Below are 15,000 nucleotides of genomic sequence, written 5' to 3'. Positions count from 1 at the left end.
TACTGTTTTCCCAGTTATTCCCAGACTGTTCAACAAAAAAAAAGGTTTTCTTTGTCTTGTGGTCATGAAATTGACAAAGGAGTCAATGAAATAAGTTATCTAGCAAATAATCCAGAATAACAATAATTAATCTTCGCTTAAGTTTTTGTCTGATCTGACAACATTATCTGTAAAGTCGCTCAAGTAGCATTGTGATGAACTGTAAGATTAATTAGCGCGGACGAAGTTCAGACGCATTTGGCAAGGATTTCATCGACGCCTCAGTCTTATCAACAAGCTCTTTCGGGGTCACGGAAAGTACTTTGTTTTATACCTTTCAGAGAAAATATTCTCTTTATGTTAATAGTATGTCGTGGATCACAGCGTCGTATGTGAATTATCCAGAGTATAAACGGATCGTCAGTTTGCCCAAGGGACACGTAGACGAAATGGTAGCGAGGCTTAATGTTAAAAAAACATTGACTGGAGAGGAAAAGGCCATGCGCTCAACAGTAAAACATTTAAGTCAAAGGGAGATCGATGAAATGTTGGAAAGGTTGGCTGACACTGAAAAAAACCGAGGGAAAACTCCGGAGAGACAAAGAACGGGCTCGGCGCAAGTCATGGGAATCGTAAATACTTACGCGTGGATGAACGCACGCGTTGTGAAGAGTCGTATCACTAGAGCAGATGGCAACTGGTATTAATTTCAACTGTTTTGAATTCTTGCAGTGACGGCCAAACTGCGAAAAGCGGATAATATTCACGTTTTAAATTGATTTGCACAGACTCAGTAGAAAGTTACACCCTTTAATTAAAAGAAGTGGCGACAATAAACACAACCACTTTGTGGATGCAAGGAAGGCTTACGTTTTTGCAAACGTTGGCCGTGTACCCGGGCCGTGTAGCACTTATATTTGAACAGACTTAACTGATTAGAGTGTAATGTAAAGTGTTAGTTTTCTACCTCATATGAACCATGTGAGCTTTAGCCCTACTAATGGAAATGGATAGACGTTTTGCAACAATTTTTCTCGAGGTTTATAGCTACAATGTTGGAACTTTTGGAAAAAACCGTTCACTGAGAAACTGAAAATGACCCCTGTTACAGTTTCGTGCAGACAGCCCCCTCCCGTGTAATCCAATGTTGTTCATGGCCATTCAAACTTCAGTGGATTTGGCAAATAGCTTGTCGATTTACAGAATATAAAGACATAATTATAGATAGTTTCACTCCGTGTGTGTGTGGTATGGACCACTTTCATAAATGGAGGCCTTCTTTACATTCTTTTGTATTTATGTTAATTAGACCGACTGCCTTTTTGAAAGCTTGTTAGCATTAAAACAAAAGAATGTTTTCTTTGGCCGCCATTATGAAAGAGGTCTATTATCTGAAGAATTTTGTCCAAGATTGTGGAACGAATTAGTTGCAAAACATAATATTACAGCAGCGAGTGTGGGTGGAAGGTACTGTTGCTACTACTACTACTACTACTACTACTACTACTACTACTACTACTACTACTAATAATAATAATAATAATAATAATAATAATAATAATAATAATAATAACCTCTAGCCACCTCCACTTCGGTGAATAGTTGTTGATTATTACATAATTACGAGAAAATAGGCATGTCAAGATGAATAAAGTGGAAAGTGCGTGAAAAGCAAACTCGTGCTCAGTAACGGTGGCTTGCTCGTTTAAGATGGTTCGTTCGTTTAAACACTACTGATAATGTACCAAACGTTGCATGGAAGTGGACTCCAGAAAAGCAAGCCAGAAATGATAGAGAGTTCGGTTGTGGGTTTCTGGCTCGGTATTTCAAGGGATGCTAGCAAAATCTTGTCAATATTCACGTGTGGTGAATTGAAGTTACGGTTCGATGTTCTAGTTGATTTGAAAAAAAAAAAAGCCATACTAGGAAACTTTTGTCTTGTAAGAGATCGAAAAAAAAGATGGAAGAACTGGTTCGGTAACGTCCTGTCACAGTTTTCGGACAAAACAATAGCATGGGCTACCTGTGCCACGCATTTGCGGAAAAGGCCCTATGGGAAATGTTGTTGTGGCCGAAGATATCATCACCTGTGGATAGTTTCTATAAAGTGATACTATGACTTTACAGCCGTGGGGAACAATAACAAAACCTCCCTTCGAACTAGGATATCAAAAACTCCATGCCGAAGAGATAGAAAACATTGTAGAAACGATTGAGCAGACCAAAGACGACACCCGCGCAAGGCAAAAGGCGACCACGACCAGCCATTGAAAAACGACAACTTTCCAAAGATGAAATAAACGCCATGGTTGCTAGACTAGCAGACAGAGCAACAAATTTTGCTAAGACACCGGATACGCAAAGAATTCATCGATTCAAGAAGGAATGGGGTGCTTCTCTTAATTCTTACGCTTGGAATGGATGTAATCATCAAGCCATACTTTGCGGAGAGGAGAGTCCGTGACTTTGCCATCACGATCAGTGATGAAGATAATTTGGTTGGTTTTGGACGACTTTTGCTTCGACTTTCGCAGCATTTCACAAGTGCAAATTCTTCAATAAATTCTGAAATACACGAATTTCATTTCTTAGCTTCGACAAATGATTTGTTGGCAACCAAGCAATTTTGTATTTCTATGCATGACGAAATATTAAACGCAAGGCTGTCGGGACCTTTTGTTTACGAAGACCTCAATGTTTTGCAAGAAAATTTTTGCGAGTGTTGTCCCACCACAAAAGAAAACCATTCGTAATTCAGATTTGGGAATATTTTTGTCTGCGTTTTGAAGAATTTGCGGAGCCGGGGTATTTTGCAGAACGCCGAATGTAAAATTCTTTTTAGTGGTTGCGGGGCAACCACGGCTTAAATTACAGTGAATGTATGGGAATTTTGCCGACTTTTAACCATTGTAAATCCTTTAAGGTCTGACGATTGTGGATAGCGAGAATACCTCACAAAAAGGCACTTCTATTGAGATTATTTTCGTGAAGTATGACGATCAGAATCAAGCTATAACGACCGTAAATTGTACTATAAATTTCATGTAAACCGTTGTAAACAAAATTATGCAAATTTTCCACGAAATTTGAGGCGACATGAGGAGATTTGTAATATCTAATTTTCAGACGTTGCGCCTTGTGCAATGATCTAATTTTCCGTTGAGTGAATGAGATTAATACCAACGACTAAAAATATTTTAAGAAAATTGAAATCTGCCTGTTTGTAGCGGAGTGATACAGGTTTGAATTCGGACAAGTCCCATACATTCACTGTAATTTAAGCCGCGTTTGCCCCCCCCAACCAAGATGGCGTCAGAAACCGTGCAAAAGGTCTGTTGTGGCATATCTTACATGTGACATTAATCACCGTTCAAATACATGCACCGATTTTAAAACTTTCGACTTTAGGTATCGGCGTTCTGCAAAATACCCCGGCCGAAATCTTCGTCCTTTTACGAAACCATGTTACTACATTTTCGGGAATCAGTATTTTTATAGCAAATTGTTATTACGTGTAAAAGGTATCAGTGTTGCGTGCCAGAGAAAATATGGTTTATTGTATCTGTCTCACCTTTGTCACATTTATGACGTAAATCTGTTGGTCATGATTGGCATAAGCAAACTCAATAATGTCTGTATCTTTAAGGACCTTTTGTTAGGACAAAAGAACTTATTAACGGTAAGTTTATAATTCGTCTGAGTACGTTGCTTGTGGTTACGCTTGAGGCGCCCTCAAAACCACCACTCGATAACGAGAATCATTTTTTTGACATCAATTCTTACGTTACCTATTTTGTGATTGTAGTCGCCAGTGTGGAGCAGGCTTTGATGCTCGTAGTGCATTGTGTGGTGACAGTCTGCAACCTTGTCAAGCATCTGCAGCATTCAAATCAGCACCAACATGGCAAATAAGTCGTGGGGAACCATCACACCTCCAAGGGAAAGTCACCCACATTTTCGAATGGGATACCGAACGCTAACCGTCAGCGAGATCCGGCGGATGGTCGACAGACTTTTCGTACGTGACTGGACGAGCCGCAACGAACGAAAACAGTTAAAACCCAATCGGAGAACGAAAGTAGAACCCGCTGAAATGGGAAGCGAGGAAATAGAAAAGATGGTGGACAGACTAACAATACATGGCGACAAGAGAGCATCAGATAGTAACCGAACTGGTTCGATGAGTGAACAGGGTCTAGTAAACACCTTCGCGTGGAAAGGATGGAGTTAATTAAATCAGACTGCTTTACGGTTGTGTCCATGGCAACGGGGGGGGGGGGGGGGGGGGCAGTGGTCTACAGTCACAAACAAAAGCTTGTGAAGCGAACTTATGTAAAACGAAATGTGTGGAAATACTGCTTTTACACACCCCGTATAAGTAGATGTTATTATTGGTTAATATTTGAACACGTCATCGTTAGTTTTACAGTGTAATACGGTAATGTAAATGGAAGCGGGAGATGTCAAGCTGCGAACGAAAAGGGAAGCCGCGCGTGGCGTTCACCCTGCGTGTAACATCTTGTAAGCTGTTGTTTGTATCATTAACATGTGCAAAACTCTCGTTCTTTCTTTGGCCATCGTAGCTTGATAACAAAATAACGCACGAATAGCAGGCGATAAATGTGGTTAACCAATGCATTTATCAAGTCTTGGAGGGGATTGATTTTGTATGCTAAACCGCATAAAGACCGTTACTTCACAAATAGAGCGAAGTGATCTTCGCATTTAAACTGGACAATTGGTCCTCTTTTATAGTCACCTGAAAAAATTCAGATTAATCACTATCAACTGGATAACTCAATTGGTTTTTTGTTGCTAGTGTTTAGAGCGGTTTTCGTGTCGAAAGTTATTAGCGAATTACTTTGGTTTTGCAATCTACTTCACTCAGTGATTGGTTCAAAGTTCTCATGCCACTTTTTCAACCAATCAGAAGTGAACAGCAAAACCAAATCGATGGCTCGCGCGTGTTTTTTTTTGAGGTGCACGTTTTCCTTCCTCCCGCGCTTTGTGTCGGCAAACGTGTATTAGTTCGAGTTTTGAGTTGGTTTACTGGATTGGTCCTCCGTCCTTTTTGATTGGCCAAAGTAATTACTTTGGTTTTGGTGAAAAACCTCTCTATCCGCTGGATAGGTGATTTAATTATCAGGCCCCAGTTGTTCAAACGATGGATAGCGCTAATCCGCCGCCGATAAATCACTATCCAGTGGATAAGTCATAGCAAAACCAAGTGGCGTTATCCAGTTGGATAGTGATTTATCCGCGTAGCTAGCGTTATCACACCTTTTGAAACAACTGGGACCAGGTGGATAATTTTAAAACCCACCTTTTAACAACCGAGGTCAGGTGGCTTCATCGGGGATAATTCATGTGCTGAGCAAATTCGCATGACTCACTGATGGCTTATTTCAGTTGAAAGCCCCAAAGCCTCGCGAAAGTCGAAATTTTCATTGTTTTGTTCTGGATGTTTCAACATTTTTGAAAGCTGCTTTTACTCGGCGGTTTCAGGGTAGCTGCATAATGCTTGCCCAAAAAGTTCTCTCTCGAAACCATCACGATCCAGACAACTTCGTAATATGAAAAGATAAATATAAATCTTTCCTTAACTGACTTTTTTGGGATAAAAACTAGTTTAGCGAAAATGGAAATGTTTTACACAAATCAAACAGTTGGTGCTACAAACCTGACTGAATTATCTCAAAGGTTGCCAAATGACGATTTATTTTATTTCTTGCCAGATAAGAGTTGACTTGATTAGCTCAGGCCGGGGCACCCACCGAGAATATAGTTCAAAACCACTTGTTAAATTAAACATAGCATTGTGGTAAACGTATTTAAAACCCGAGGATTACAAACGGTAGATATAGGCGAATATTTTTTACCCCAAGATACAAAAATTTTCATCTGGGTAGTTTCATTTCACTATTTTCATTTTACTGACAATAATACTGATGGCCAAAAATTAAGTTTTCCAGGCTCTCTCAGCGAGTGGGGGCTTGGGTCGACCCAAGCCCTCACTCGCTTTTCACACGCAGTTCTTTTCGTTTTTCTCGACTATCTGAGAGCCTGGAACAGGCTAGCCAAAAATATGCAATTTCGAGATCAAACGAGCCTTCCCGAGCAAATGACATGCAAGACATATAAAACCGTATAAACCTTCTAAAGTTTTGTGTACAAACGTCACTGCAGACGAGATCAAAGCAATCCCGAGGAAAGAAACCCCTTGGCGACAAAATAAATCCGACAATAAGGGCGCTGTTCGTTTTGTTGGCTTTTTAAGTTTATTTATTATTGACGAAGGTTTAGTTTATTGGCAACTTTTCAGCTACCCTGGGTACCAGAGGGTTTTTCTCGAACCGCGAAGCCGTCGTGGTATGGTGGTATTAGCCTCTCCGTTTTAACCGCTCCTCGCGAAAGAAAAATAAAACCTCTGGCACCCAGGGTACTTTTCAGCTGATGCAGACCTACTGTAATTTTACACAATGAAAACTCAAAATCTCCTACTCTTTCCGAACAGTGCGGAGATAGTCCTTATCCGTGAAGACTCGAAAGTCTAACCATTTGCAGATGGAATTACAAAGATAAGTTATTTAATGACCCTGCGTGTTGGTCCCGTGGTTGTTCGAATCCGCGACTTTCATCATGATGCGCTGCACTCACGACTGAGCCAGATCGGTAAAAACTTCAAGTGCAGACGATTGAAATACGAAATTCTCGGCTCTTTTTTGTAATTTGAGCTCAAGGGGGACAATGACCAGTTGATGCAAAAATATATATATAGCACGACGATAGCCTTTGCCTCGTGTACTTACATGTAGATTACGGCCACTATTGAGAATTTGCCGGGAAAGCAATCGGTTCTTTACTCCTTCCATTTTATGCCACTGAGACCACTAGATCGTGAATCAAGGCCCCTAATTGGCTAATATTCTTCCACGATGAAAAAACAAGCACGTACATTTCTTTTTATAAAATAATTAGGATAGTACGCGCACTCTCGTTGGCCATAGCTGTGTTTAGATGAGAGTATGTAAACACAGCTACAGTCGGATAACCTTGGAAAACTTTTGATACCGTGAAATGCAAATGTTGACCTATGGATAGAGCACGTTCATCAGTTTGATTCTCCAGAAATTAAGAGGTATATATAAAAAACATACAACGGATGCATGATCTTACCTATTTTTCGAATTATTTATTAACCCTTTTTTTTTTTTCAGCTGAATTTGAGATAGTGACGCCATTTCCGCCAGTGAATAGTTATCCAATAGAGTTCGAATCTTTGCAAATCACCTGTGTAGCTTCTGATCCTGACGGACAAGTGATCCCACAGAAATTGAATTTGTGAGGATAAACAAATTTTGCTTCTACCAAACCGGAGAATGAAGGATCTACTTTACAAACTGTCAGAAGGTAAGAAAAGCAAGCTTTCTCGCAAATTAGATGACACTGGGGAGAGGATGGAGAAGGACGGTTAAAAAGTAAAAACCTTACCGGGGTCGTTAGGGGTAATGATCAAGTGAAATGGATGGTGACTGCAACTGTTCTCAATTTTTTTGTAACATTTATAAATTCTGGGGGAGAGATCCTGGGACTCCACTTACTACCTCCCGTGTTAAAATGCGTACAACACTGAAAATAGCAGAACTAGATAACGAGTTTATACAAGCCTGTAATTTTACAACATTTGACCCCAAATCTCATGCTTTTCTCGAGTTTGAGTAAAACTTGTTACTTAGGGCCGATCAAGGAACATCCGTTCTAGTTCACATTAATTTCTCAAATTTGAAATTGTGAGCGATTCAAATAGGATGCGGTAGCTATATTTGTAGATTCTTTTTTTTTCGATGTACGCAAAGAAGTAAATGACCTCAAGCATCAGGAAATATGACCGAATATCTAAGGGAGATACTGTATTGGCTGCTGGAGATATCGTTACCGGGTCTTTTTGCCGTTATTGACGAGTCCCCAGTAAAGTTCTTATTCACTAAAATATGTATCGATCGCGATCTGTTTTGTAGCTTCTGATCCCGACGGTTTTTTTCAGGGTTCAAGGGAAGAAGGTACACAATATTTCCCGTGATTTCAAACCCTAACTGGACCCTAATCGTTGGATTATAAATTTACGAAAGCAAAGCACTCTGTCGTCACCAACGAAATTTCAAATTTGGTAAGAAAACAATTTCTGTTAGGATAAAACTTGCCCGGGAAAGAGATTGATTTCTATCATTGCATTCATTGCACAAGCTAAGGGATGACAACTGAAACAGTCTAACGCAAACCACGTACGAAATGATAGACTCCACTCTACAAAATTCAGTTTACTTTATTTTTTACTAGTTCTCGATCAACCCTGTGGGTGAGTCTTCAGGGCGATCGATCAGTTTTGTTACGGCATTGAGGGAGAGATATGTCGCCCCTTTTTTCAAAAATGTCTTTTTCCTGCATGCTCGGGGAAACATAACATTCGGAGACTACGTGACGCTCGACCAGGGTGGGAATTGAACCTGAGTGAGCATAGTAACGCTACATATATCATCAGGCTTTACAATGGCATGAGCTAAAAAGGATTTCACGATGGACAGAGTAACATGTTTAAACTAAGAGTCATTTAAAAGTATGAAGGTTCGCAGTTCAATGCAGACCTTTAGTGTAATTGTTGTGGTTTAAAGGTTTGAAAAGTTCTTTTTTTTTTTTTCAAACCAGTTTAAATTTTGAAACTGGTTAAATTTTTTAGAACACTGCCCACGTTTGTATTTGGAAATCTTTCTGAAATTAATTTTATGGAGTATGGAGTAAGTAACTAGGGCAATCAGTTTTAGATTATTATGATGGATTGTTGTCTCCTGCAATGCTATCAAAGACAATACTAGAATTATATGCATGCGGAACAATAATTTTTAGTGTTAGGGGTTAAATGCTCAGGCATAATGATGATCAGGGTAAGCTCTCATTAGGTTTAACGGACGCACTCATTTGGAAACAGCATATTCATGGATGTGTATGACACCCGCAGCCTGACTACAAATAGCGCTGATAAACAGTGCTTAAGTCTAGAAAGCACCCATTACAGAATAGCGAGGGGGAAGCAGATATTTAAGTCTCATAGGCATACCCTTTATACACGATTTAGCTTTTACTGCGAGTTAAAAGCCCGCAGAGAGCAGAGGGCGTTTTTTGGCAGAGCGGACGCTTGTTCGGGAAGGTCTAAAAGCTCGTTATGGGTCGCCATTTTGACAATCAGCCACACAGCCGGTAGAGGATTGGGATCGAGGGGGCGGGAGAAGACTGCGGAGCAGGTTGCAATTTCTCTTCGCTCATCCCCCCATTTCCTGCTTTCTTCCACTACCATTTCATACTGTCCTCCCTATACCCTGGAGTGCAATTTTTTCTGGACTGGCCATCAGGCCCTCTGTTAGTATGCCTGCGTAATCTTTCAAGACCTTTGTCGGCCATAGTTCTTACCAAAACAAAAATACGCCTGTCTTTGAAGGCTCCTATGCGATGTTACGGTTAGTCCTGCGGTCTGTAAATGTTCAGGCACTGACATTCTAGGTAAGCGATTGGATGGCACGCATTGCCTTAACGATACATATCGATAACATAGGTAAATACTGAGAAACTAGAACGTTGACGCTGTATCTGAAATCCTACTAGAGGAAACGGTCTAGTGGCTTGTCCAAAAACAAAAAAAAAAAAACGAACGGTTGTAACACGCTCGGCACTGCGTATACAACACGTAATCAGCACTATTTGCGCTTTTTTGCAACAATACTTCCAGATTTCTGTATCAGGACGAGTAAACTGATCTACTTATCAAGACTACTATGAAAACCACGAGGTTGTCTTTAGACGTCCGCTTCAAGATGCTCAGACTTTGGCTCAGACTACTACGAAAAAATCACAAGGTGCGAGATAGTCTTTGCGCATCTGACGTATGACGTCATTTCAAAATGGGACGCAGAAAATGCAGACGGATCGTCGAAAAAAATCTCAAACAAAGTTTCAACCCTTGAAACCACAGGATCCCCAGGATTTTATGAACTACTTCTCCTTTGCTCGAACGAAAAAAAATCGTATTTGGTCGTTAAGCACAATCGTGTCCTGAGAGAAATGAAAGCGTTGTAAACATCATGTGAAATTTAATTGTTCTTTCTAGGTTTTCCGAAACTACTTATGATACATGTTGCTGAGATATAAAATCTTCTCATTTGTTTTTATTTATTTTTAGTCTAAGAAGTAACAAGGTGATTATGTTCTTATATGGGGTCACGGCGTGTACTCTTTCTAGTAGCATTCAGGATTTTCTACTAGTTTTTTATATTATTTCTTTCCTCAATTATTCCGTGAACTTAGAGTAGTTGGGTTACCTGTGCGTCTGACGGCGGGTGGTGCATGCTAGGGCCAGTCTCTTGCTTTTTCATCCACCTCTTGTAACTTAAGGAAGGTGTTCAGAGTTTTGGCGCGAGTTCTTCGTACGAAAATTTTGATGCAAGTTGCCCACCTCGCTACACGTGAAATTAATTCTTTATTGCCCTTGGGCCCATACAATTACATATACAAAACAAGTGAGGCCGGAATTATTACTCCTTTTTTATGGTCGCCCCCACTTTTACAAAGAGTGCAGGAACTTTTTAACATAAGCAATGCTTTTTGTTTGCAGCTAATGAAACCAAGCTTTTTGTCACCCTTCACATCCGTAATGTAACAACAGAAGATGACAGTAAGGCTCGTTTGGGGAGATACAAATGCAAAGCTTATGGAGCTCATTGGAAATTCGACGGTGACTTCGCAGCACGGCTCACCATCGACGTCCTCAGAAGTAAGACCAACTGGACCCCCTCTCAAATAGTTACTTCATTTTTGATGAAGTCTTTCACAAAGAGAGTTTAGTGCAAATAAGCAGCCTGCAACTTGCCGGAACCGGAAGTATACTAACTGGGGAAAGGAAAAGGAAGTATTACGTTATGAATCTGTCAATCAATCCCTCCTCTTCTCTTATTTGCTTCCCTTTTTCAATTCTGAACCGAAATAAGAAAATGGTCGAGATCACATTTGAGCTTTTTTGCCTGAATAAATGGCGTCTTTCTTATATGGCAAACAATTTTTATCGAGAACATCTGGGTTGCCGAGATAGCAACAACAGCAGAACGAAAGTAAAGGTTACTACGATGGAACGACCTTAACTGAAATCATGGTGTATCTTCTTTTATCAAACGTTGTGTAATAAATTTTGTCGAACAAAATAAATAAACACAATACAATAAAAAAAAACTATTACCGAAGTAGACACCAAAGTGGGATCTCGAACATATCAGACTTCCCAGTGCACAGAAAGGCCTGGTAATTATCTTGTCATGCCACCCCCATTTCAGGACGTGTCGTGACGTTTCGTGCGATGTAATGCAACTCAGTGTAATGCAATGCGATATAACATGTGCACGATAACAATAAATATTTTCACGCGGCTAAAACAAAATCATCAGGCAAATGTAAATTGCAAATGGTTTAAACAATGTTTCAAATCTTCGAGAGGATATATCGCAGCTAAAATTAACGGAAGCAAGGTTGGCGCTGTTGTCCGAACACTCCCTTCCCGCTTATGTGGCCTGGGTTCGATTCCTAGACACGACGTCAAACGTGGGTTCGTTTTCGTCACTAGAACCTCGAATCTTGTGTCTGCGCATGACCCGAGGCTCTGGGAAAGTCTCTGTAGAAGAACATGCGCCGTAGGGTTCTTATAGCCAAAAATCGGCTATTTGAACCTAACAGCGCCAGTGCTGACTCTTCGTGCTATCATGAATGCACCAATTAGAGACGCTTTTGATTGTTCTTCGCGAAAGCTAATGAGAAGACACTTTGTTTCAGGGTTTCCCAGAGCTCTTCTCTCCCTTAGTCATGCGCAAAGGAGAAGAGCTCTGTGGTCGAAATTGATGTGGGTTGAGTTTGTTGGTTCTCTACTCTGCTCTGAGAGGTGCTTTTTTTCAAATCTCCGTCCGGTCTCTCCGGTTTTCCAGTCTCATCAGATAGCAACATTTGATTTTGCTTGATTCACGGTCTTCTAAAAAGGTATAACACTTGTTCTCAGCTACAACCCCGGTTATTAATCGTTGGAACACTTGACACTTCATGACACTGCACCCCGTCCACAAACACACAGTTGGGGAAAACCGCGAGTTTTGCAAGAAAATGTCAGGAGCCCATGAGAAGGAGCCTCCATATGCACTATATCCTTGAGTCAACCTTTGCCCGTATCTTTCTATTTTTAGAACGCCACGAGCTGTTCGGCACTGCACGCACTGTTTAAAATGGCCAATCAGAATAAAGTCATTGTCTAACGAAGACAAAATAACAAAAACAATGTACACAAATTGTTCGAATTGATGTAAACTGATGAAAATGTGAATCTCCTGCTGAAGGGTTGGTTCTAAAAATAGAAAGATACGGGCAAAGGTTGACTCATAGCATAGGGCTTGTATGGGGAGGCAAGCTTTTTAATTTTATTATTATTAATATTAATTAAAGCTGGAAAGGGTAAGTGGTTTTTACTCACAAGTTAACGAACTAATTGTTAAATGGAAAGAACCTATAATTTTTGGAATTCATTTTTAGGAAGTGAGATCCCCAAGTTGGCAGTCCCTAAAGAAAGCGTCTTGCAGCACGGCCACGAGGCCAATATCAGGTGCAGAATAATAACTGATAGTAGAAGCCGATCGCCATCTCTGACGAGGTTTTCGTGGTTCAAAGATGTCGATCTAGTGGGCGATGACGACAATCCTAGAGCTGATGACCTCCTTCCACTTAATATTAAGAATCCGGGCCTTGAAGATGTAGGGACCTACACATGCGTGTTAGGGATACTCGTCCGGGGACTCATAGAATACAATGTCACAGCAGATACCAACGTCCTGGGTAAGCACTCGCCGAAGTAAAAGGGAAACTTTGCGGACGCAAGCAACGTAATATTTAAACAATTAACGTTTTGTAATAAATAAATGTTGACGCTTAACCCATTCGCGAATAAGCCGTTTCCGTGTTCATGTCTGCCTCCTCTTCAAAGCGAGTCTCAGTGTGAAGTTTTCCTAAGAAAACGATTACTTTTCCTTCGTATTTAAAGTAGAACTAATTACCATCACAAAAACTTCGCACTTAGACTCGCTTTGAAGAGGAGACAGACATGAACTCCCGAAATGGCGTAATACTTTTCTAGTTCATTCCAAATGTTTAAAATTAGCCACAGGAACCTCTGATACATGTAGTTTTTAATCCGAAAACGAACGGCAGTTAGCTGCCATATTGGAAAATGTTTTATCTTCAAACATTGTTTATTTGTTAATAGTGATCTGGTTATTCTAAGAGCAGGGATTTTAACTCGTTTGCAAGAGAAGACAACGATTCACAAGTGAGCTCAGTTTGCGTGTATTCGCAGCGTGTATTAAACCGCTCACCGATGGCTCTGTTGGTTGAGCACCGGACTGTCACGCGGGAGATCGTGAGTTCAACTCCGACCGGACCAACGCTCAGGGTCTTGAAATAACTGAGGAGAAAGTGCTGAGGACGATAAGCCGGAGATCCCGTCTCACAGCCTTGTTCAATAGGGAGCGTACGAAACGACGACGCTACAAACTGAATAGGTTTAGTGAGCAAAAACAATGGCTCTGCACGCTCTGCACGTGCGTTTTACATTTTGGTACATTTCGTTGCCGTCATCTCCTAAACGACGACGTGAAATGACCAAATTCAAGGTTCTGTGGAGGACGTTAGCACGTGACGATGAATTTTCAGTTCTCTCTCTACGCTTCCAACCGAGTTACTACACATTTTTAACGCGAAACGACATGAAATAGTTTCGTAGTGATATGAATAAGGCGAACTTATATTTTAAATGAAGTCCTCGTAGCCGTCGTCGTCCTCGTTTCGTAAGCTCCCTACTAACGTCTGTGGAACGTTAAAGATCCCATACACTATTAGAAAAGAGTAGGGGGACAGAGTTGCCGGTGTTGTGGTCTGACCTTTCCAGCACCATGTGGTCGGCAGGATTAGCTTGAAGGGCTTCTATGTGAATGAGACCGCAATTGAGTATAACAGCTAGCTCAGCCAAGAGCTGGAGGCTCAACAAAAACAGAAACACAAACAACAGAGAACTTAAAGAAGGAAAGGACAGGTTAATCGTTCTGCAAAGATCAATCATTCACTTTCGAACTAGCGCCCGTATTTCTGAAGAATTTTAACAAATTCGTGCTGGAATCAAAGTCACACTGTTACTGCTACTGTTATTGTTCCAGTTGCTCCATGGCTTGAAAAATATGAAGAACATTTGGAGGCTAAACCAGGACAAGATGTAGAATTGCAGTGCAGTGCACGAGGAGTCGATTTGAGCGTGGAATGGAAAGTTAAGAGGAAGGTCGACAATACAATCAATGGCTGTGTCAGTAAGTGATTTCAGAAACATCACTATTTAGGGAATTGATGGTTGGGCTCGTTTATAGGTAAAAGAAAAAGAACAAAAAAAAAAAAAAGCATAAAATCTTACAACCCCACAACCAAGTTGAGCGTCGCGATGAATTCTTCTACATTTCAGTTTCGACACACGTACTGTCTGTGCACTTGCTGGTGCTGAATTGATCACAGTTTCTAATGATAAACATTGAAAAATTATTTTTCAGTGTAATTTCGTTGCTGATCTACACTTGAAAACTATGTGACCCGAAATGGGGAAATCAAAAGCTTCGCATTCTCAGAACTGTCCTCAGTCATGATGCTTTCAGTTAAGTTTCGGGTTTTCGCGCCCATTATTTGCGCCCTTACTAAAAAGGCCGAAAGAAAGAAAGAATAGGAGGAGGTTGCAGAGTTTACGATAAGCAACAGAATATAATAGCCGAGTGGTTATGGTTCCGGTCTTACTCCTCAAGTCCGCTCCCAACACTACAGCTGAAGTTATTCCGAGGCCAGGAATCCTGAACGCTTAACAGCAGTCACCGTTTTTCGTTTCTACTAGACTTGTAAAATAGACACGTGGTCTGC

General features: G+C 40.7%; 1 protein-coding gene across 1 annotated transcript in view; it reads left to right on the top strand.

The window, feature by feature from the left end:
- Nucleotides 1-7,358: 7,358 nt before the first annotated feature.
- Nucleotides 7,359-15,000, top strand: part of LOC137986501 (uncharacterized) — a 9,718-nt gene continuing 2,076 nt past the window's right edge. Inside the window, exons 1-4 of the mRNA XM_068833537.1 lie at nt 7,359-7,389; nt 10,640-10,798; nt 12,589-12,888; nt 14,262-14,408. Of these exons, the coding sequence (XP_068689638.1) occupies nt 7,359-7,389; nt 10,640-10,798; nt 12,589-12,888; nt 14,262-14,408 (637 nt within the window). The remainder of the gene's footprint in view (nt 7,390-10,639; nt 10,799-12,588; nt 12,889-14,261; nt 14,409-15,000) is intronic.

This window comes from Montipora foliosa, chromosome 2 (assembly GCF_036669935.1).
Source record: "Montipora foliosa isolate CH-2021 chromosome 2, ASM3666993v2, whole genome shotgun sequence".
Lineage (NCBI taxonomy): Eukaryota > Metazoa > Cnidaria > Anthozoa > Scleractinia > Acroporidae > Montipora > Montipora foliosa.
Note: the sequence above shows the minus strand (reverse complement) of the source record. Positions and strands in the feature narration are given on the sequence as shown.